Genomic DNA, 24,550 nt, shown 5'->3' on the forward strand with positions numbered 1-24,550 from the left:
TTTCCTCACTCTGTCCAAGCTCTGTCTCCCACCTCAGCCTAGGAGGAGCCACGGGATACAGACAGCCCCCACATCCCACCTGCCAGCTCCAGGGCTGAGGTTGCTGCAGGGCCTGGAGATGCCCCAGCACTGGGGCACAGGTTTGGCTGGTCCATCCCAAAGGTTTTGTAATGCTGGAATCCATGGCTGCAGGTCCCCCACAGCAGCAGAAACAGCAAAACCACACAACAAACAGAGCTGCTCCCACCTCATTATAGGATCTAGGGACTATCCCACAGAGCTGGGTGAAGCCAGTGCCCTGCTGATGCTCACCGTGGGTGATTTGCTCTTGTAGTGGCTGGCATGCTGCTGCAGGATGTCCAGGGCCTTGGACTCCGAGCTGGATTTACAGCTCACGCTGGGGCTGGCTCGGGACTTGTCACTGTCATCACTGCCGGATGCCTTGCTCCCATACGGAGAGAAGGAATAGCTGGAGGGTAGGTATGATCCTGGGGGAAGAAGAGCAGTCAGGGCACCCGGAGTATTTGGGCAGCACAGTGAGAGCATGTGGCTCTGTATGTGTGTGAGAGGATGTCCCACAGCCACCCCCCACCCCGAGAGCAGGGACAGCTGGGAATGGACACCCCTTGAAGGCCCCAGCTCCCTACCTGGGTAATTCTGCATCATGACGGTGGGCATGGCACGGTAGCTGGGGTGGTTGGGGTCATACGACTGGCTGTAGGAGTAGCCGTGCATGTACGGGATGTAGGACTGATGCTGCGTGAGGGGTGAGGACACGGGGACGTGGACACTGGGCCTGGGGTCCTTCCCCACCATGCGAGCCTCCTCGGTGGGGGTCAGCTTGCACTCGGAGCTGGTGCTCTCCTTCCCGTCCTCCTTGGATGAGGCTTCTTTGCTTCGATTTCTTTCTTCCTTCAACTTTCGGTCCCTCTCCTCTTTCCACCGCTCATCCTCTGTCTTGATGTCTGAGTACTTTGCTGGGTACACGTAGGTCCACATCCGGGGCTCAGCTTCCTGCAAGAACACCCAGCCATCAGAACAGCTCCCTCCCCCTGGTCCTGCCTGTCCCAAAACCAGTCTGCGTTTGGAGAAGACTGGCAAATCCCATTCCCCTTCTCTGGGCTCTCCTTGGCCCACCCATGGCCTCCACTTCCTGCAAGAACAGCCAACCACCAGCACAGCTGCCTCCCCACAGCCCCACCTGTCCCAAATCCAGGCTGGGTTTGGAGGAGACCAGCAAACCCCATTCCCCTTCCCCGGGCTCTCCCTAGCTCATCTGTGGCCTCACAGCCCCACCCTTTTTCTCTCATGGAGTCCCACCACAAGCAGAGGACAACACGTGCTCTCTGAGGTGATGGCCCCAGCAAAGCCTGGTGAGTGGCTTCCTCCAGGAGCAAACCCAAGGAAGGCTGGGCTGGCAGACAGGGCAGGGCATTACCTGTCTGTACCAGAGAACAGGGTCCACCTCCGCCTGCCGGCCACACTCGGAGCCAGCCTTCGTCTCAGCCGTCTCCTTCCCCAGGTGACCAGCCTCACTCAGCTTCACCTTCAGCCCCTCGGCGACCTGGCTGCTGGACAGCTTGGATGAGTCCTCCAGCTTGGGGATGATAACGGATTTGGCCATATCAGGACCTCCCTGCTCCTTGGGCTTGCTCAGCCCTGACTTGACGAGGTCCGTGAGGCTTGGGGCTTTGGTCAGGGTTGGGGGCATGGGTGGCTTCTGCTTCCATTCTTCTTTGAGTGCCGCCTCCCTCTCTTTCAAGCCCAGCTCTGCCTTCTTCTCCAGCCCTCGCTGCTGCTGCTGCTCCAGGCTCTGCCTCTGCTTCTGCTGCTCCTCGTACTGCTGGCGGTAGGCAGGGTTGGTGCTCAGCAGGTGGGCATGGTAGCCCTGCTCGCTGTAGCCGTAGGGTGGCACGTAGGCGTACTGGTTGTAGTAAAGAGACTGCATGTACATGTTGGGGCGCTGCTGGATGACCGAGGGCTGCTGGCTGGAGCCACTGCTGAGCTCTGCCTTCTTCTCTTCACAGCCTTCACTCTTCACCTTCACCTCCGGGTTCTCCTGCTCCTCATCCTTCTTCAGCTTCAAGGTTTGTGTCTCGGCTGCAGACTGCCCGCCGGGGTTCAGGGGTCCTGGGCTAGCCTGGGGGTAGCCAGGGGAATAGTAGGTTTCAAAGCCTTGGTAGAAGGGAGACTCTTTGCTCTGCGGTTGTGGTGGGAAAAGAGCTTTTTTGGCGCCTTCCTTGACCAGCTGCTCTGGATCCTTTGCCTTCACACTCTCCAGCTTGCCCTCCCCATCCTCCCCAGCATCAGAGATGTCCGAGTAGGCCGGGCTGTTGGTCTTCACCGAGCTGGCCTCTGCCCCATTCTGGGTGACAACATGCAGTGGGGTCAGGGGCTGGGCTGGGTTGGTGTTCTCCAGCCTGCTGGCCCCGCCGATGGAGGGACTGGGTGCATTGTCAGTGAAGCTGTAGATTTTATCTGCCTCGGCCTTGATGCTGGCAAGCCGGCTCTGGTGGGGGTCAGATGAACCGTTCAGCAGCCCCTCGCCTTTCATCCCCAGCTCACTGGATTCCCCCCGGAAAGGGCTCTTACCTTCCTCTGCTCTGCAGGCTTTGCCAGGAGTCAAAGGGTTTTCCACCTCTTTGGGCTCTTTCTTCTTCTTGTCTTTCTTCTTCTTCTCCTTGGAAGGGGTGAGGGCAGGGTTGACAGCGAAGGGCTCTCCCATCACTGTTGGCTTGGGCTGGATGGGTTTGAGCTGGGGGCTGTTGGGCATGGTCTGGACCACAGTCGTGGCCAGGCCAGCAGAGGAGCCGGGGCTGGCTGTGGTCAGCGTGGCAGTCTGGAAGGTGTAAATCGGCTGAGGGGGGATGGCTGGTGCAATGGGTCTGGCAGACTTCAAGCTTTTGGAAGGAATCTTCTCCTGTTTAGCACCAGAGGCCTTCTTTGACTTGTCCTTATCAATGCATCTCTTCTCCAGAGAGTCAAAGTCATCGTTACTCGTCTCATCGGCCACCGAGGGACCATCCTCAGAGCCATCATTGGACAGAGCACCCAGGTCTGTGTCCCCCTCCCCACCCACCTTTTTCTTGCAGGGGACCTTGGCGCTGAACTTGCTGGATGGGGAGGGGCTGTGCGGCTCCATCAAACGCACCTTGGGGGTGGCCGAGCGAGCGGGTGAGAGGGAGCCCTTCTGTGTCCCCGCAGCACCATTGCAGCTCCCGATGTCGGCGTGCAGGGAGGGCTCCTCACCATACTCACTATCCACATCTGCTTCTAGCTTGCTGTCATCATCCGTGTGTGCGTGGGCCTGGTGGTACTTCAGCCCATTGATATGCTTGTACTTCTTGTTACAGTTGGGGTGGGGACAGTCGATGAGGATGGGAGAAGGGCAGTTGCGCTCCAGGACAGCTGGCTCCACCTTGACCGTGGCAGGCGGCACCGTGGCCGAGCCCATTGAGTTTGTGCGGATGCGCTTGCTGCCCTTGGAGTCCTCCGAGCTGGAGTTCAGATCCATGTCGGAGAGGGGTTTGCTCTTCCGCTTGGTGACGGAGGAGGGGCTGGCCTTCACGTCCTCGGCAGTGCCCCCGGGCGGGGTGCGGTGGTCCGAGGAGTTCTGGCTGCCCCGGCGGCCCTTGCTGCTGGCTCCCGCCCGGGTCTTGCTGCTGTTGCTGGTGCCCTTGCTGTCCGAGGCAGCGGCCGTCTCGTTGACAGGCGTGTTGCTGTTGGGGCGCATCCGCTTGCCCCTGCCCCGGCCGTTGCGCATCTCCAGGTCACTGGTGGGAGAGTCACAGAACCTACAGGGAGGAGGACACAGAGGTTTGAACAGAGAGATGGCTGTGCTGGGCTGTGCTGTCCCCAAGGCACGGTGGGGAGCCCCTTACTCCCCTCACTACCAATCCCATAGACTTCTCTCCCCACTGATGGATGAAGAGGAACCAGAGAGGTCCCCTGGGATGTGCTAAACTGTCTCCAGTCCCCCCACATGTGACTGCAGAGGCAAAGAGCCATGGGAGCAGCTGGGTTGGGCAAGACGGAGATGCCAACCCCTGTGGCAGCCCCATGGGCACAGGGTAGAGTGTCCCAGGTGCCATGGGGGCCTGAGATGCCAACCCCTGTGGCAGCCCCATGGGCACAGGGCAGAGTCCCAGGTGCCTTGGGGGCCATACAGGCCCAGATCTGCCCTAAGCACCAGGAGCCCACCAGAGCCCCCCACCCACTTACCGGGGAGGTGCCCAGTCATGCTGCGTGCAGTCCAGCAGTGTCCCCACGTACGTCTTGTTCCTCCAGGTGACGTTGACCACCAGCATCCCTGCAAGGTGAGGGGAAAGGGTCAGACAGGGCCAGATGTGATCCCAAGGTGCCAGGAACCTGCCCCTCAAGACAGGCAAGAGGAAGAGATTAGCTCTAGTGTTGAAGGAGGGTGAACAAGTGGTCATGGGCTCTCAGAAGAGGTGAAACATCGGGCTCAGGGGTGGAGGGGCACCAAGATGAGATTTGGAGACTCCCAGCTCATCCCTTCTCTTGGCAGCTCTCACCTAACCTCTCTTCCCTTTCCCTCCTTTCCTGGGATATTAAAACCCAGTGATCCCCAAAGGGCTGTGGGATTTCAGCCCTTCATGGGGGTACCTGAAGATCCACATTGGCTCCATGTGTGCTCAGGTAGGTTAGAGAATGTGAAAGAGCTGGAAAGACCCTGGGGAAAACACAGAAAGCTCCTAGCAAGGCTGTGGACCCCAAAGTGGAGCTGCAGACCCCCAGCAGGGCTATGAACCAGCACGGCCATGAACCTCATGACCCTCCGGAAAAAGCTGCTACTGCCACTAGATGGCAAACTGAGCCCATTATTCCTGCCCAGGAGACTGTCCCTGGCAGGAAAACCCAATCCTGGCAGAATAACCTTCTGCTGCCCTGGGCCACTTTGCTTCAGCACCTCCACGGGAATCCCTCTGCCCTGTATTTCCATCTGGAGAACCATCCATGGGGTCACATCCTCCGATCACGGAGCAAAGCCACTGGGCATTCAGAAAACCTTGAAGTTTCAGCTTTTCCACACTAATTCAGAAGAGAAACTGCCTGTCACACACCCACGCCAAGGCTGAGGACCCTCAGCACCTCTTCTGGGAGGCAGAGGGGTCTTCCACAGCACCCCTCAGCATTGTGGTGTCTCCTCCTTGCCACGGATCACTGGAGCAGAGTCTGTTGTGCCGGGCACATTTATCCAAGCAAGGTAAAACTCGGGAACACATTTGCAAGGGTTGATGAGTGCAGCAAGATATACGGCCCTGGGAGATGGATGGAGCCCAGGGAGCCCGGAGCAGCTGCGCCTGAAGCATGTTTATAAATCTCAGCCCACATCCCCCGTTGTGCTATGCCAGCAGCCAGCTGCAGGCTTCGGCATGGATAATACATGGAGCCAAGGCCAGACACGTGGGGCTCCTTCAGAGAGAGAAATGAAATGCAGACCTTCTCTTTCTCCTTTTCCTCCTGGAAAATGTTGCGAGCAGATCATGGGAAGACATGGTGCCAGCACATGGCCAAGAGGCACAACTGGCTCGTCCCAGTGAGCAGGAGGCCCTGGGCTCTGCCTTCAGAGGAAGGTGCTGGGGACCTGCCTTAACAAAGACATGGCCAGGCTGTGATGATGGGACAACCTGAGGGAGAAACCAACTGCTGGGAACCCACAGCCCCATGCATGGAAGTATCAGTGGGAATAGTGGGATGCTGGTTCCAGGCATCCCACAGAGGGCACATGGAATGTGGCCTTCTGTTCTTCCTAATGCAGCAGTTTTTGGCAGGCAGGAGCCTGTCCCCCTTTCCTTAAAATCCCAAGAAGCTCCTGGCTGCCTCCTGCACCCCAACCCAGCCCCACCATTCCCAGGACACCTCTGGGGAGCTGCTGTGGGATCTTCCCAGGAGCTGCCCAAGGACCTGGCAGCCACTGAGGAACATACAGCACTAACCCAGGCCCCATCCCTCCCAGTCCCTCTGCTCTCCCTGCCAGTTCAATCCCTCTGAAGGCAGAGAAGGCCACGTGAGCCACTGCAAGTTAATTGCATGGCAAACCACTGGAGTCTCTTGTGCATCCTGGGGCCAGTGTGTGATATTAGAAAGAAGTGCTGGCATTTTTCATCCCAACCACCACAGTCACAAGACAGAGATGAAAGAGGAAGAGGCAAAACAAGCTGGCACCGTGTCTCCTTCACTGTTGGAACACCAGACCTCCAATACATGCCAGCCTATATTTAACCCGCTGCAACCAATCATACCAAATCCCCTCCTAATCCTCCAACAATAACCCAGGACAATTTAAACCCCAGGACAGATCCTAAGCAGCTTTTTTCACCCACTGTGTCCCCCTCCCACGGCAGGATGATGAGCAGGCATGACAAGGGCAGCAGTGAGGAAGCAATGTTTTCACATCTCCAAGAACGCCGATGCTCTTGAACAGAAGGAATCCCACTTGGGTAACTCCCATCCCACCTGGTTTCATGGGATGGTGACATTCCCTTAAGGAATCAATATCACCCAAATCTGGGTGCAAACCACTCAGCATCCTGCTCACCAAGTGCTCAGAGTTGTATCCTGGCTGGAAAAATTAGGGGTTAGTGATGGTGCAAAGTTGCCATTTAGGAAGGCAGTGTATGAGAAAATCCTGGGACTATGTGGGATGGAGGACAAGGTGCTGTGGGCACCAGGAGCCATTCTACTGGGGCACATTTCCCCCCTTTTCAAAGATGAATCCCCCAAGCCCAACCAAGAACATCTCCATAAATTCCTCCTCCACCTGCATCACTTCCAGGATGCCCTGGCTTTGGGATGCCCCTTCTTCCATTAATTTCTTCCCCAGCTGCATCATCTTTAAAATTATCTTTGTTGTTTCCCCTCCAGGTGCATTACTTCCAGGATGCTCCAGCGTTTCCATAAGCCCAGCCCATGTGCAGAGATCCTGCCTGACCTGCAGTGCTCAGGCTTTGGGACACAACACCAAAGCTGCTCATGGCCACCATGCTCCTGCCAGGAGACAGGGGACACCACAGGGCTGTCCAGCATAATTGTCACCTCACCCAGTGAGGAGAGATCACTCACCAATTACCATCACAGGCAAAAAAGACTCACCCTGGGGAAACTAATTTAATTTATTACAGATGAAATCAGAGTAGGGTAATGAGAAATAAAACCAAACCTTAAAAAACTTTTTCCCAGCTTCTTCCCAGGCTCAACTTTACTTCTGATTTCTGCATTTCTGCCCCAAACAGCACAGGGGGATGGGGAATGGGGGCTGCTTTTTCTCCCCTTCCTAAATACATTATCCTGCCCTCACCACTGATAGGCTCTGCCTTAGCTGACCTTGTCCAACATGGGGGAAGTTTCTGGTGTCTTCTCACAGAGAAGTGCCCCCTATCAAACCTCAACAGGCAACTTGAACATGGTTTCCCCGGCAGGGCCAGAGGGAGACAGGATCATCCCATCATACCATGCAGGGATGGATGCTCAGATGGTGCATGACTGTCCCTGGCCATCCAACTGCTTTCCAGGGACTGCAGCACACAGAAGGATCACTGCCCTGGACTCCAGGAGAGAGGACTATGGCCTCTTCAGAGACCCATTTGACAGAGTGCCATGGGACAGAACGCTGGAGGGGAGCGGGACCCAAGGAAGCTGGGTGACATCCCAGGATCATCCCTTAATTCAGGAGCAATGTACCCCAACAAAGAGAATTCAGGTGGAAATGCCAGAAGGCCTGATGGATTAACAAGGAACTCTTGGAGAAACTCAAACACATGAAGGAAGCCTGCAGATGGGGTAACCCACAGCTAAGGGGCTCAATGATTTGTTTGCCTTGATTTTCACCAGCAACACCTGCTCCAGCCACACCACCTGATGGAGGAGGCAAAGACAGGGACTGGGAGAAGGAAGAACCACCTGTAAGAGAAGTTCAAGGTGTGTAAATCCATGAGACCTGGCAGAGGAAGCATCTAAGCCACTATCCATTGTATTTGAGAAGTCTTTGCTCTCACCCTCCCATCTTCTCCATTCTATCCCTATCTATTGCATTTCCCTCCTGCTCCAAGCAAGGACACGTCCACTGGCATGTGCCAACCCTGGGCAGGCTTGTGCTCCACCACACCCTCATGAGAAGTTTGCAAAAGGACAATCCAAATGTCCAGAGTACAGAAATCTGAGCCATGGGTAACCTGCCACTAACATGCCAGCAAGGAGCTGGAGGAAGGGATGTTCAGTGTGCTGATGTTTTCCAGGTGCTGCCACACCATGATCCTCATAGCTCAGAGGGTTTGTGTTTGTTTTGCTGGGATCAGCACTGGTGTGGCACCATGGGGAGGTGACAAGGTGACATGATCTAAGCCAGGTGACACCAGCTTCACCGAGGGGGGTGGAGGAGAGCTGGCAGCTCGTGAGGCAGCCAAGAGAGCAATGCTTCCTGGTGTGAGCACATCAGTTAATCTGTTCCTCAGTTCCTGAGGATCAGAATTACACACAGCAGCACCAGGGGAGCTCCCATGACAGCTGCTCCCCACTGAAAGTGTCCTGATAAAACATCCCTGTGCAAGCCATGCTCAGCAAAGGGACAGTGTCACCAGCAAGGCCACAGGAGAGCATGAATAACAGTGCTCACTACCAGCTAGACCAGACCTTGGGCCAACACCAGCCTGGAATGGTGGAGGAGAAGGTGGATCCAAAGCCCAGAGCCAGATGGCTGGGAGCCCTCTGGGATGCCTTTAGCAAGGCTGATGGACTCATGGCAGATTTTCTAGTGGGAGATGAGGACAAAGTTGGTTCAGGGAAGGAAGGACATCATCAGGTTCACTGGAGCTTCACACTCCCATCTCAGATGGATTTGTCCTTCTTGCCCAACTTATCCTTCCAAGCATTGCCAGGCTTTGGCTTTGGCTTTAGAAGCTTTTCTCCATGATTTTGCAGACCCTCATGGAGAGGAGCAGGCTGGCTTCAGGGAGATCTTACGAGTCCTTTCCAGAGCCTGAAAGGGATCTCTACAAGAATGCTGAAGAGGGACTTTTTGCAAGGCCAAGAAGTGACAGGCCAAAGAGTAATGGCTTTAGCTGTAAGAGGGGAGATTTAGATTGGATATTAGGAAAAAAATTCCTTCCTGGCAGGATAGTGAGGCCCTGGAACAAGTTTCCCAGAAAAGCTCTGGCTGCCCCATCCTTAAAAATGTTCAAGGCCAGGTTGGATGGGACTTGGAGCAATCTGGGCTAGTGGAAGGTGTCCCTGGCCACGGCAGGGGGTGGAATGAACTGGGCTTTAAGGTCCCTTTCAAACTAAACCATTCCTCAGTTCAGTGATTCTAAACTTGATTCAAGCCAAGAGCTGCTCCACTGCTCTGGGGCTCTTCCAAGCAATCCAGTGAGGCTGCTACATCCCAAGGAGCAAGGGGAGAAATTGATCCCCCTGGAGATATTGAGGAGAGTCTCCAGATGCTGGAAGCACCTCATCTGACTTTGCAGACATGCCCTTGGTGTAGCTTTCTCCTCTGTATCCTTTGGGCAAGGGGAGATGGCTGGTGCATCCCTGAACATTTCAGAAGCTCCAGCTTCCAACAGCCAGATCCAGCACCACCCTTGACTCCATCTTTGACAAGGAGAAGGCAGGGGAGAGATGCCAGGCAAAAAACAGGGCTGGCTCTCCCCCTGTCTTCACAGTCAAGGACGAGAGATGCTGTGTGACTGGAGCCAAGGCACACAGCAGACCCAGAGACCAAAGGCAGTATCAGGGCTTTTTGTGCAGGACTGGATGTGAAATCCTTGCTCCCAACAGTGGCAACCATCAGCAGCTGGCAGAGAAGCATCTCTGAGAGTTCACTGAATTACCACAGACTAAAAATATCTGGGCTGTGGGAAATCACAGGACACCTCCAAGGCATGCTCCGAAATGGTGGCTGCAGAAGCGAGGGGCAGGCACGGAGCTCCACGGTGGGGTGAGGAGCAGGAGAAAAGAGCAACCACTCCCATGGCAAGGCCTCTCAACCAGGAACTGGCAGGGAGGGATGTTTCTGTGCTCCCTGCCTCAGAGATGCTCAGTTCATCCATCCTGGCATGGCCACTGTGACCCTCTTCTGATTTCCACCCAAAACCACCCTACAGGGTCCAAGCTCTCCTCAGCTTTGCCACTGCCCATGGGGCTCTCCAGCAGTCCTGCGATTTCCAGGGAACTCTGCAGCTCCAGGACTTTTGGGTTGAGGGAAGTCACAACAGGACTGTAGGTTGATGGGGCTGGAGAGCCCCACAAGTGAAGGGTGCCAATGTTCCTCTGTGTTGCTGGGTCTCCCAAAACCCAGCCATGCCTCAGTTTCCCCAGCTGAAGGTGGTGTATCCTACAAAGTGACCAGGCTCTTGGAGACATTGATCACGCAGTGCTGGGGAGGTGGTAGATGAGTGCAGACCTTCCACAGATTTCTTTGGAGCACATCCACCCTGCAGATCCCCTGGCCCTGGGATGTGCAGAGCAGGACTTCCAAACTCTCCTGTTTTGTGTTTCTGCTCACAGGTCTTACATGTGACATCCCTCTGCTTTGGAGCAGCAGAAAAAACACACTCACAGCTCCCAGATGCCTTAACCAGGGTGATTTTTTTTTTCCATATGGAATGGATGGTAAAGGAGAAGAGTGCCAAGGTCCCCACCCCAAGCTAGACACCCCAGTCTTCCCTGGCATGGTCCATCCACTGCTCTCTTCCCAAACAGCTCAGGAGCTATTTCTCAATGCCCTCTTTCCAAGGGGAACAACTTCAGTGCTCACATCAGCAGCCACTGCAGCACTTGGTCCTGTGCCAACCACGGTTTCAAAACCAGTTTGCCAATAGGAAGAGAGAAAAGGCAAACTGGGCCCACTCCCACCTTCCCAAAGCATGGGACGAGAACCTCACTGGAAGCAGATAATGGGAATGGAGATTTCAGCTCAGCTTCCATCCCCAGTAACAGAGTTTCAGTGAGGAGTGGCTGGGATAAAGGCCAACAGCTTCATTCTCTGCACAGAACTGCAATGGAAGAGTGGGAGCAGATGTCCAAGAGGAGCACATGGATACCTGGCTGAGATGACCCAACAATCAGCCTCCGCCACCACGGCTCTCTCTCACCTTTGTGCTTCTGGACTGTTTCTTCCACACAGAAAAACAAGGAGCTCACCCTGTGCCTCCCAAGGCAGAAACCTCCAGCATCCCACTCAGGCTAGAGGGAAGGCCAAGTTCCAGCGCTTGCCATGGGCCACTGAGCCACCTATTCATCCCTGCATTCCTTGGCAGAGCCCCAAGAGCAACGAAAACCCATCAAAGGACCTGGGAAAGCAAACCAAGCTGTGCATGGATGAGATGAGCTCCAGTGGAAAAAAAAGATTGGATTGGCTTGGCAAGAGAGCCGAGAGGCTGATCTCCCACTGAGTCGATTTTGAGAGCTCCACTGGGGTTTTTTAATCCAGCAGGAGATTTCTGCCACCTCCCAGGGTTTGAGTGTTTTTGTGACAGACCTGCGGGTTGCCAAGCAAAAATGAAGTCAACTCTGTCGAATTCCCCTGCCGGCTGGCACGGCCTTTCCCCTGGCACCTCCAAAACAAGTCAGCTCTTGTCGAAGAGAAATGGCAGCTTAGATTTTCGCCTGCTGTCTGGGCAAACAGATAACACAACACATGGGGCTGATGCAAGTATTGGCCCATTACTCCCTTTACTGGACGGATTATGGACTGCTCTCACACGGCTCCTCTGTGCTGACCACCCAACTGGCGGCAGGAAAGCCCACGACATGCCAAAGAACACCACAGCAGGGACATGGGAAGGAAGGGACTGCCACAACTCCCCTGTGACGCTGTCAGAGAGCAAGCAGCTCTGCGACACTCACCGTCCTCCGTCTCCTGCCAGACGATGCCCTCCAGGTTGACGCTGGTGCCAGGCTCGCAGGGGCCCAGGCACTCGGGCTCGGTGGCCAGGGCCACATCGCAGGTGTTCACCCCCACCGAGCGCGTGCGCACCATGATCTGCTCACACGGCGACGAGATGTCGTTGTTGACCACGGGGACAAGGAGATGCAAGGGCAACACTGCGGGCGTAGAGACTGGAGATTCCATCTGTGGGGAAAAAGAGAAATGTGGTCACTGTGAGGAATACTGTTGGCAACACAGAAGGGAGAGCAAGTATCAACAGATATTTACATTCCTGGAGAACCTCAAGCTCAGGACTGCCACCTTCAGTTCACATCCCACACCCCATCAGAGGACAAGGATCTCGCAGGGCTCTGCTGCCCTGGCGTGCCCATGCCCATGTAACCCTGGGGAGCTCTGTAGTCACAGAGATCACACCCAAAAGTCCTTGTGCAGGAGATATCTGTGCTCCTGCTTGAAAGAGCTCGTGGCAAGTTCCTTCCCTGACGGCTTCTGTAATCATGCCCCGTGAGGATGCCTCTTGGCTATGGCTCAGATGTTAATGCAGTCAATGACTTTGGACCCCATGGCTCACTAGAAGAGCTTCTGCTCAACCGGCAGGACAGGACAAACGAGTAGCAGACTCCCTCCGGCACCCATGAAAACCAACATCCTTCTCCTTCCAGAACTACCCTGTGACCACCTGCAGACACAGGCACTTGGATCATATCCCTCTTCCCTATGCAAGTATCTGCTTCAGAGCCTGATCCAGCCATTGTGCTCTCTTTGCACATAGAAACCAGATCCCACAGCCAGAGCCGGGCTTGGAAAGCCAACAAGCCAACATGCCAAGTGGAAGCCCAGCCAAGCAACCCTGCTGCTGAGAAGCCAAGGTCCTTGGCCGCTCTGCCACGCAAGCAGATTACAGCAGTGTCAGGAGGAGGATGGCTGATGGGCTGATTCTGTGGCTGACCAAGGCAAGGTGGAGACCTTCTCCTCCTCTGGGGCTCATCAGCCAAGCCAGCCACCTCTACACCTTGGCTTATGAGGACCTGCAGCAAGGGGCAAGCGGCTCCTCTTCAGCTGAGACTTTCCCTCTTCACCATTTGTGATCTTTAGACACTGGGCTACCTCAGAAGAGAAGCAGACTGAGGAAACTCATCACATCCGCAGCAAGTGCCGACCTGGGTTCCTGTTTCAAGCAGGCAAAGATTCCTCTAGAGCACCCAGTTGTACTCCCAGACTCTCTAAAACTCTTCTGAGGGAAAACAGAAGACCTGGAGAGCCCAAGTTTGTGCTTACCAAGTGTGGACATGGGCACCAGCCCAGCCTTGCTGCTAACTCCCATCCTGGCCCCGACCAGCTGCCAAATTCGCCTGCTCTCTCTCTTGCTCACACACCTCCCTCCTTCAAGCAAGGGAAACAGCTCCAGCAGAACCTTGCATGTCCAACCCAGCCTGTCCCACCCGATAGGGTAACCACAGCAAGTGCCTGGAGCATCACATCTCCCCACGAACTCCTGACCCACAGATTCTCTCCACATGCCTGGTGACACAAATCTCAAGGCAGAGGAGCAGAGATGAGGATATCACATCCTGGCTCTGAAAGGGCAAGTGGATTTGCTTTTCCAGCAGAACACAAAGCACTTTCTGTCTGCAGCCCTCTCCTTGTATTGCATACATCCTCTCTCTAGACAGCTCATCAGAGCAACATGCAGCTCACTTGGCACTAAAGATGGCCTGGAGGTCTCAAACAGCAGCGGATGGATCCCAGTGTCCCCTCCCCAGAAGCACAGCTTGTCACCCACAACCACCTCCAATCTCCCAGCAACAGAACCAGCTCTTCTCCAGGAGCCCATCTCCAGACCATCCATCTCCAAGGCTGCCATAGGGCCAGTGGCCCAACTGCACCCCATGGGATGCAAGAAGGGTGGTTTTGGCATAAAACCACCCCAGAAGGCTGCCAGAGGAGCTTCCAGAAGACTCCCACAGGAAAATCACCCCCCAAAACACAGCAACCTCATCAGCAGATCCAGGGCAAGATGCTCCAAGGAAGCATGAGGCTCCTTAGAAGGGGCTCCTCAATGCCCCATTCTGCAAACCACAGTCAGTCACCAGCAAAGAAGAGCCAGGGAAGAACCAGGCAGGGCCGCCTGGCTTGGGTGGGCAGCAGGAAGAGCCCAGGGAGTGGCAGGGATCACTTTCCCCCATTGCCCGGGGAGTGGAGGCTGTGTGTGCATGTTGGAGACCTGCTGAGACCGTTCAGCTTCCTTCCACTCTGCAACAGAAACCACAGCGCAGCTCAGGAGCGTTTAATTACAGTTCCAGCTCTGCTAATTATCGCCCGGTCACATTCGTAATCTGCATTATGCCATGGTGCATAATAAGCAGCTCACTAAGATCTCTAATAAGCAAGGCGGCTTGATGGGATTTCATATCTCACCCTGCTCTGTAATAAACAGCCTCTTTCAGCAGCCGTGGGGAGACAAGGCGGCTCTCCTGCTCCCTTGCCCGAAGCTCCAGAGCAAAATAAAAAGGTTCAGGATGGTTCTTCAAGGGTGAGGGCAGGAGCGGAGGTTCTCCACTGGGACACAACCGAAAAAAAAAAACCTGAAAAGCCATGCTGGAGGAAAAGACACATGGATCAACCCCTGCAATTCACCTCCCCCTCTATGTGTGCCTTATCTCCTGTTGCCATGATCTTTTCACCCTCCTGCTTGCTGAGCAAGGTCAGGAGATGCAGGATGGCTGGGAGAGCCCTACATATTATGGGGTAGCTCCTCTGGCTGCTCTTCCCGTCGGAGGGAGAGAGGGAGCCTGGGGCAATGCTGGCCTGGGGGTGGTGGGCAGCACTCCCACCCCACAGCAGTGCATTTCACATCACCTCCAGGGCTGTGCTAACAGAGATCCCCAGCTCCAAAAATGAGCCTTGTACCTTCTGGCCACCCTCCCATACTGCTTTTGGGCCCTAAATACCCCTTGCAGAAATAAAATTTATTTCTGTTTCCATGCTGGGTAAGCTCTAAGATTAAATACTGGCTGCACTCTGACTGCTGGAGGAAGCTGGTGTGTCTGCAGCCACCCCTGTGGGAGTTAGATGGGGTGAAGCTCCTGTGTGCCAGCGCTGGCCATCCGTGTCCGCCCGCCGCTGCTTCCCCTAATGAAAGCCCTTTGTGTTTCTTTCCCATCACGAGGAACGTGCTTTCACCAGCGCCGAGGACAGAAGTGGAACGGAGCCAAGCCTGGGCGGCAGCGGCCAGCACAGCCTCTGCTCGCTGGGGGAAAAGCAAATCCACCCAGAGGCCCCGGCGATGCCAACGGCGCCGTGGGATGCCAGGCTCTGGGGGCTAATTAAAACCTACCCCTCGTTACAGCCTCCCAGTAGGGTGGAACGGGGTGCCACATGAAGGGAAGGACAGCCAGTGGGTGCTGGCACGGAGAGATGCACACAGAGCAGTGCCTGCCATCTTAGCAGCACTGGTTAGTGCATCAGCTGCCCTCGAGGGGACAGAACAGCAGCAATTATTAATGAGAGAGTGAGAAGAGGGCAAACCAGAAATAAAAACACTCCACTGGTTTTCATGTCACTCCCTAGACCATCTAGACCACCCATTCATATTTATGAGAATTTTGGTTTGTCCCCAATAATAAAAGTCAGGCAAGAAAAATGCATTTTGGAGTGATAAAAGCCAAAAGCAAAAAACCCTCCATAAGAGCAACTAGCAGAGATATCTGTGGTGCATTTCCAAGGGCAGAGAGGGTGTGAGGGCACCCCCAGATCTGCCCCACATCTGTCAGCCAGAACTCAGGGTGAGACCACCAAAGCATGTGAGATGGTTCTAGGCTCCACTGTATCCCCACATGAAGAAGCTATGCAGCACATGTACCATTTTTCTCACCTACATGATCCTTTCACTCCTGCAGACAGAGAGACAAGGAAAGCCAAGACAGAGCCTTGTTATTAGTCACAAAGTCATGACTCTGTGTCAGGAGACAGAATATGGACCAAAGGTGCTCCATCACAGGAGCATTGCTCTCAACACGTCCCATGTCACTGATCAGCTCAGCTCAGCCTCTGGGAGCTTTGATGTTCTCACTCCTATTCTGGTCTGTCACTACATGCCCCACAGCTTTGCTTTTTCAGAGTAGGAGCTGGGAATGTTAGCTTCCAGCTCCTTGGTGAGAGACCCCCAGGGAGCAGATCCACCCAGGTGACAAGCATCTTCAGTGGGCATCTCCAGACTCCCAAACCACAGCACCACAGTACTTCTTCCCCTCTGCTGACCCTGGAAGGAATTAAGAAGAGTCTTCTCCAACCTGACCCCCAAAGCTGGGTATGCAGAGCCTGAAGCCAAAATCCCTTTGTTGGCTCTGGTGCCCACCATGTCTACAATTCCATCTTAAATCCACCTGCAAGCAGAGCTCCCAGTCACAGCCCCCAGCAACATCATCCCAACACACTGGAGGTACTTAAGCCCACGCCATGTGCAACAGGCTCCAGAAAATTCCCTCCCCAAACAGTACAGGTGCCACTCTAACACTGACTGTTTGCTGGCTGGATTTCTCCAGCAAGAAAGCAGCCAACAAGAGCTTCCAACAAACACCCACATGCAGGGAAATAATGGTGGCACAAGCGTCAGGTCCAAGGATGGAGCCAGGTCTGGGGCACTGATCCCAATGCTGCTGCCCATTGCTCTCCCCTCTTGCTGTAGCAGGAAGTTGAGGTTGCTGACATCAAGACGTGAAAAAAGGATTCTGTTCTAGACAAAAGTCTCCCTTCCCTGGATAAACACAAGCTCAAATTAACAAAGCCAGTTATTTCTACAGGCCACAAGAACACTTGGGGAATATATTGGGTTCCTTAGCTGGCAAATCGGAGCCCACAGGGCAACGGGGCAGTTGCTCTAAGAAAAAGGGATTGACATTTGTGACAGCCCCCCTTACCAAGAAGCAGTAAATGCCACAAGGAAGGATTAATGCTTCCATGTGCTTCCATCTGTGCAGAATGCAGTGGGCTCAGCATCACACTCCCTGAGTTCGCTCCCCAGAGAAGACAAGTAAGCATGGGACCTCCTGGCCAGCACCACCACCAGAGCCCGGCAATTCAGATGGGAAGTAAGGAGTTTAAAGGAGCATATTCCCAATTTCCCAGCCCCAGGGCTCTCAGCATCCACCTAAAAACATGCCAAGAGAGGCCAATTCCCCACCACTCTCCTTCACAACTTGTTCCCAGTGCTCATCACCATCTGCTTCCACCCATCAGACTTGGGATTCATGGCATCTCCCAGCTGTGGGGCTGTCGATGCCAAGGTGTAATGGGAATGCTCTACCCACAAAAGGAGCCTCGTGTCCTTTCCTGGCCATGCCAAGCACCTGTGCTCCAGCTCTGGGATCCAGGAGGGGGTTGCCTCTATCCATGCAAACACCTTCCCTGGCCAACAAGTCCCTGCAGAATGGCCAGAGCAGATGGTGGCCAAAAGGATGGCACAATGCAGCCCAATGCTGGGGTTGGCAGCACATTCCCAACTCAGACTCATTTTTATCTGGGCACTTTGGGGTAGACCTGGCTGAGCAAGTCTGTTCTGGCCACAGGTGAGGGGGCCACAGGAACCAAAACCTGGAAGAGGATTATCTGCATAAAGCTCACAGCCCCACCACCAGCACCACCAAAACCAGACCTGGTCACAGTTAATGGGAATATCAGGGTGAGCCATCCCACCCAGGGATGCTGGAGGTACAACCTCCCACCATGCCAGTGATGGGGGCTGATCCAAGCACCCAGCTGATGCAGACAGCTGGATGCTATCAACCTCAGCCACACTGCTGGAGAAATGCAAATACAACCCAGCATGACTTACGAGGAGCTGCTTTCTCTCTGCAGAGGAGAGGGGAATAAAATCACTGCTTGAACACAGCCTGTCTTATCTCAGTGCTTGCAGCGTTTTGAGATCAAGAGGAGGCAGACACCGCAGAGGCACAGTCTTGCATATTACTGTGTCTCCAATAAAGCCAGGAATAGTATCCAAGGCAGACGTGCTGGCACCAAGTCACCTGCTCCAACCACTTACAAGACTATCAGATCTGCTCCTGGAAGGGAAAAAAGGTGTCTCCAGCAGGAGAGAGGTAGTGAAGAGCAGTGATGAAAGGGGACAGGTGACATAAGCGAGAGACATGGGAAAGAAATCCAAGCCAGGACCTGTGTGCATCAGTCCCACCACATGTCATTGGGTCTCCATTCAGCCTCAGCAAGCACTGATATCCCACAGATGGGCCACAGGTCTCCTCATTTATTGAATTAAAATGTGAAGCAGCTCAGTTGGTGGGGAAAAAGGGAAAGATCCCATGTGGAAAAGCAATGGAGATGCATCTGGGTCATGGGAGAGCAGAGACTATTAGAAACATAGAGCCTGACCACGGGTGACCACAAGTATCCTTCACAATGACCAACTCAGCCTGCAGCTCCTTCTCCAGCACTGCTGCTGCCATGGTCAGCTGTCATCCTCACCTCTGGCAGTGCTGCCTGAGCAGGAAAGCTCTAAAGACAGCAAGTGACTTCACAATGGGAACCCAGGTCCCCCATCACGCCCCACAACCTGTACCCACCCTTCTGCCAACACAGCCAACCATCACAGATGCATGGCTGGCTTTTCATACTTTTGTTTCCTACATCTCCATCCTCCAGCATCCCCTGCACTGCTGACACCAGCCATGTCTCCTGCAAGTCAGGTTTCTATGTGGAAGAACCACTGTGAGGGAAAGTCTTGCTTTGCTTATTTTCTTTCCACTAAAATAACCAGGCAGCTGCACCCGAGGATCTGAGCCATGCCCAATAGCTGCCATTAACAGCACTTGCTGACCAGCACATTTAAGCAGGCGAAGGAGAACATAAAAGGTTTCACAGTGCCTCAGTGCATCAATCTCCTGGAAGAAGGATACAAATCTATGAGACCTTTCACAAACCACTGGCAGCTCCAGCCACTGTTAAGAGCCATCTGATAACCACCAGCTCCACAAACCTGGCCAAATGACACAGAGCTTGAAACAGCCAAACTACAGACATCCCTAAAACCCAAATCTGCAAGGCAGGCATGAGTAATCAGATGAAAAAGCAGGATTTCCATGGCCAGTGGCTTTAACTTGCCTACAGGGTCTGCCTTGTGCTACACAGCACACTGGCCAGCATCCTGAGCACCAAACACGGGCCCCACCACCCTAGGGACGGTGGCCTAGGGAGGAAAAACATATTGCAGAGCTTGGAATCTCCATTCTAACGGATCAAGAGATGAGTCTGAAAGAGGCTGAAAAAGCAGGTGCCTCGAGACAGCAAGAACACAAAAGTTACCAACAAACCTTGGCGAGGATCACCAACCAAGGACTGCAAGCCAAAGCTGACACTTGGTAGGTCAGGGCTGAGCACAAGAAGCTGGCACAGCTCAGCTCAGCTCTCTGTTACGGAATAACATGGCTCCACCTGCCTGTCTCAACTTTTCCTTCAGTTTTTTCACCCATTTTTTCCTCTACCTCAGTCTCACCAATCTAAACCCCTAAAACATGGACAATGTGGCTGCTAGGCCTCCAGCAATTCATGTCAGGGCACAGCCACGTGTGTACACACATCCACAACCCTACATGCAAACTCAGAGCATTAATAATTTAATCACTTTTAATTAATGCTTATCCAGGCACAAAGTCCTTACCTTTGAAAAGCTGCAGTACATAGGAATCAGTTAGAGGGGAGACAGCTCGGGATTTACAAATCATTTCAGTACAAAATTGGATTCTTGTCAATGTAGAAGGGAGAAGATAGATCCAAGACTCAAAGTAAAAATGAGCTGGGCTCAGACCTGTCCCATCTAGGATGGGTTCCTCTGCTTGCTTGGTGCACAGTCCAGGGACCAGCTTTGTCCACATCCATCCCAAAAGCCAGTGCCCACTTCCAGCTGAGAATGGACAAAGCCACCACAACCACTCTGTCACTGTGGACCCTTGGTAGACAACACAACCACATGCACAGATGTGGTTTTATTACACCACTAAGAAACCAACTTTTGCACTCACAAAGCACAAGAGATGATGTGGTGAAAGGCCCTGGTGTTTTCAGCGCAGAGCTGAGAAAGAAGAGATGGAGTGTGGGGTAAAAGATGGGCTTTGTTTGGGGGTGTTTTGATCAACTAAGCTGTGAATGTGGGGTGGGACAGCAGGACCTTCCACAAGAGCCAAAGCCGTGGCACTGGGTTGTGCTCCAAGGCCTCAAAGAGGGCCAAAAGCAAGTCCCACTCACATTCAGAGTCCCTGTGCAAGAAAACTGGGGGAATATGGAGTTATACACTACATAAAACAGTCAAGCACCAACCCAAGGTGATCCTTTCAGTGACCTAGAGGGGATCATCTCCAAGATGCCATCTTAATATCCCAGAATGGTTTGGCTTGGAAGGGACCTTAAAACTTATCTCATTCCACCCCCCTGCCACGGGCAGGGACACCTTTCACTAGTCCATTCATGACAGAAAAGGACACAAGAGACAAACTGACGGAAGTTCAAAGAAGAGGCACAAAAATAACAGGCTGAGGGGATTGGTTTGGAAGAGGAGATTAGAAGAGCTAAATATGGATAGCTTGGTTCAGTGACAGCTATGTGGGGACACAGCCATAATCTACAAATACATGGGGGATGAAAACATCAAAGGAGAGAGAGGAATTACGCAGAGGATGATGCAGAGGAGCAAGGAGGAAATGGGATGAATCAATGAGAGGAACGTTTAAGACAGACATTGGCCACAGCTTTCTGGCAGGGAAATTGTTCCTAAGTATACCAGTATTTTCCAAGTGAGAAAATCCTTCATCCTTCCATTGCTCTGCTCCTTCTTTCTTTCCTACAACCCTCCATTAATATCATACAGCATACATCACTCCCCACAGCACCTCCTAAATGCTGCTGACACCCCAGATCCACCCCGTGCCAGGCTCTGAATTCCCAACAAGTCACATCCGAGGTCTTCCCAAGACACAGCAGCAGCCCTTCTCCTTTTAGAGAGCCAACATCCAGCAGCTTTGGAACTGCCCAAGTTCAGATTAGATTTGCCAGGTTTTGGCAGGGTTTTGCTTAAATTTTGGCAGAGTTATCTTTTCTTGATGTTCTTCCACACTGCAACCACGATAACAAGCATATCTGACAAGAGAGCAGCTTCAGCTCTATGATCCACCTCCATGGTTGGACCAGGAGGTTCATAGCCAAGCAGACAAGGAAAAAATCCTTCTCTTATCCCATCCATCTCCCAACAAATGGCAGTGGCAAGATGGAGAGTTTTCTAAGCAGTTCTCCTGCACAATAAGCTGTCTGCCCACAGCTACAAACAGCATTTGGTCCTGAAGGTCCCGTGGATCATGGATGAGAAGCCAAGCCAAGCGCTCAGGGCTCACACCTGTAAAATTTGTTTAGGGAAGGGGTGGGAGGGAAGGAGACAATGCTCAGTCCATGAAAAGCAGGGTGCACCTCCTGAAGCACCCACACAGCTGCTGGAGGAGGTCTAGCACTGGGAGGGGACCAGAGTACCACAGCTGTGACACTTGCTTTGGTGTGACCATGAGAAACGCCATGTCCAGACCATGGGGTGCACATAGCTATGGACTGGGGGAAAAAGAGGCAAATCCATTCACTGGATGCTTCTCCCAGAGACTTTCCATCACATCCCACATACACCATGAACACCAGAGCATTTTTACACATGGGTTGTAGCCAGGTATTGGCAGCTCCTGGAGAGGCTCGATTCCAGGGTGAGACACACATATTTCAGATGCAACAAGCAGCAAAGTCTAGGATGAGTTTCAGATCTATTTATCCCTCAGGCAAAAGGAGACATCTTCCTTCCATCTATTTAATATTAAAAACCTGCTTTGGTATGATGTGCACGTCCCAGCCCCTGCAGGCTGCACGTTTAGGAAGCCGCCCACTTGGCTCTCATCTCCTCTTCTTTGTAGGTTTTGCTCCAGTTGCCAGGAGAGATCCTGGTGCTTTCCAGACACAAAGCCAGCTCTGTTTCATGGCCTGATGGGGAGGTTACAAGAGAAGAGAGAGCAAGAAATGAGCCCAATCACATGATACACAAGAATGTGGGTGAGGAAGATGGTGTCACCACAAGTGTCTCATAGCAGTGGCCACAGAGAGGGGACTGGTGTCTGGAATGTGCCTCTGTCTCCCAGCACACGAGACGGAAACCTCAAGCTAACACAGGAAAGACAAATGTGCTGTGTCCCATGACTGCATCACCCCCACTTCCCAAACCCCAGTTTTTCAGCAAATTCTTTCAATCATGCTGTTTTTAAAACAGCACTAGTCAATATTCCTATTCTGGCTGATAAATGCTGGGCTCATCCCAACCCTTCAAGCAACAGTTTGCACCCATGTCCATCAGCTCCCACCAGGAACATGCAGGACACAGCAAATTCCACAGGAAGTTTTTCAAGCCAATTCCCAAGGTTTTATAAATTACTGAAATCAAGATGCTGCCTCATTATCCCTGCACGGAACAGTGCCCAGGCACCGACCCCAAAGCAGCACAACATGTGCTCATATTGCCATGAAATTTCTACATGAGCTGCAAGAGGAGCAGGAACAAGCTTTCCACGTGAACCCACAGGCTCCCATCACCTACCCTCACTCCAGACTTTAATTCCAGCCTCGAGGATGAAAAGCAGTTTTCCCGTCCTTGGCTCAAATGCCTCTTGGTGCCTCTGCTCTGATCACAGAATCACAGACTGGTTTGTGTTAGAAGCAATCTTAAAGCTCATCTAGATCCAAGCCCTCACTGCAGGCAGGGACATTTGCCAGGAGGAGGCAGAGCCTGTGCTCCTGTGGGAGCCAATGCCTGGCTGCTGGACACAGCTGGGCTGTGATGCCTGAAGGTCTCACCTGGCAGGGTTGTGCTGACGACCAGCAGCCGCCAGCGGTCGAGCAGCAAGGCTGGGGAGGATCGATCGCTCCCTGCAGGGAAGCTGAGCAGCCAGGGAGAAGAGGAGCTGAGCCAGAGCCAAGCCAGAGTGTAACTCATCACCTGCAGGCCACCTACAGCCAGGGAGCAGTGGAGCCACAGTGGGGCTTCCAGCACATGTCAGGGAGCAGAGGGAGCTTTGTGATTCGCATCACAGGACTGTGCCGCTCGCAGCCATGCTCCTCCTTGAGAGTACTTCACATAAAAATAGAAAAATAGCTTCAAGTAGCTGCTTCATCAGCTCCTCTGGACCATACCAAGGGGAAGAGCTTGCACTGAAATCCAAATCAGCCTCCACCAAACAGGGATGGATGCTGACACCACCCACAGCTGAAGCTTTCTGCTGGTCTAATTAAGCTCCAGGAAGGTTTTTAGCCTCTAACCTCACATTTCTCAGGCTATATGCTGGGACACCCACGGGTCACCAAATTCCAGCTAATGAGAAATTGTTCCCCTTTGCCACAAAACAAAGCAAAATGAGAGAGAAAACAGTCACCACTGAAAAAACACCATCCAATGGCAGCAGTCGCTATGCTTCCTTCCACCCAGCAGCACCTCAGACAGCACACAGACATATAAAAATCAGATGCCAGGGACTGGTGGGTACATAGATCAGGGAGTAGCAGGGCCAAGTTTATATTCAATCAACACTGGAGTTTTAGCTGGCATCCCTAAAATAAGGCAAAGATACTGCTGGAGTTAGACCCATCATAAGCAAGCCCAGATCTCCATAAATTTCATTTCTTGCCCTGCCAAAATTTCTTACGATTCTTCAAATTACCAGCCAGCTATGGCAGAAAAATCATAACGGCGTGAGGAAGAGTGGAATAATAATAAAAAAGGAAGTTTTGAGTATTGGGGTTTGCTGGCCACTGCAGACCTGAACCTGGCCACACATCATTAAAATTCAACCATTCCCCTGGGGGCCAGAGGGACCACGGTGCTCTCAGCTCCAACAGGCAGCCCATGGAGGATAACACAAGTCCTGTTTGGAAAGACACAACAGAGTCATAAATCAGAGCCTGGAAGGTTTTTATGCCCAGCAAGGGGGGCATAGATAGAGGGCAGGAATGGGGAGCCAGTGCTGCACCGCAGGCATCCCAGCTGGCCTGGGAAAGCAGCCGTGAGCTCAGCAGTGGATTAGCCCCCAGTGGTCATTAAGCACCCCCTTGCCTGCATGCCAAGGGTCCTGGCTGCAGAGAGCTCTTCCAAGGCAAGAAAAGTCAACAAGGAGCCAGCATTGGGCTCAACAACCTGCTGGCTGCATGTTTCCATCTCCTCCATCTCCCCTCCTGCCTTACAGAGAGGTGGGAGGGATCAGGGAGTTCCACATCTCCTCTCCAGGGCTCTCCATGTCCAATAGTTGGCTTTGAGGGATGATAAAAGAGTCACTTTGACCAAGAAATGCTGAGGGTTTGGGGTCACATCCATAAATAGGATGTCCTTAGCACAGGGGAAGCCACCACCTCACAGCTTCACATTTCCAGGTTCTTTGGGAAGATGGTCCCACAGTGTTTCTTGGTCCACAGTGTTTCTTGGCATTTAATTCTTAATTAGTGATATAACTCTTTTTTATAGTCTTTTATATAGGATCTTGGAAAGTTAAAACAAAAATAAAAGAACAATAAAAATACAAAGGCAAGTAGGACAAGCAGGACACCAGAGTCCCTCCCAGGAAT

General features: G+C 53.1%; 1 protein-coding gene across 1 annotated transcript in view; it reads right to left on the minus strand.

Annotated features, from left to right (window-relative positions):
- ZNF609 (zinc finger protein 609) overlaps positions 1-24,550 on the minus strand; it is a 49,000-nt gene that overhangs the window by 3,083 nt on the left and 21,367 nt on the right. The window contains exons 2-6 of the mRNA XM_014309001.2: positions 11,866-12,091; positions 4,222-4,309; positions 1,439-3,794; positions 648-1,014; positions 313-488 (exon numbers count right to left, since the gene is read on the minus strand). Coding sequence (XP_014164476.1) covers positions 313-488; positions 648-1,014; positions 1,439-3,794; positions 4,222-4,309; positions 11,866-12,091 — 3,213 coding nt within the window. The remainder of the gene's footprint in view (positions 1-312; positions 489-647; positions 1,015-1,438; positions 3,795-4,221; positions 4,310-11,865; positions 12,092-24,550) is intronic.

This window comes from Geospiza fortis, unplaced genomic scaffold (assembly GCF_000277835.1).
Source record: "Geospiza fortis unplaced genomic scaffold, GeoFor_1.0 scaffold317, whole genome shotgun sequence".
NCBI lineage: Eukaryota > Metazoa > Chordata > Aves > Passeriformes > Thraupidae > Geospiza > Geospiza fortis.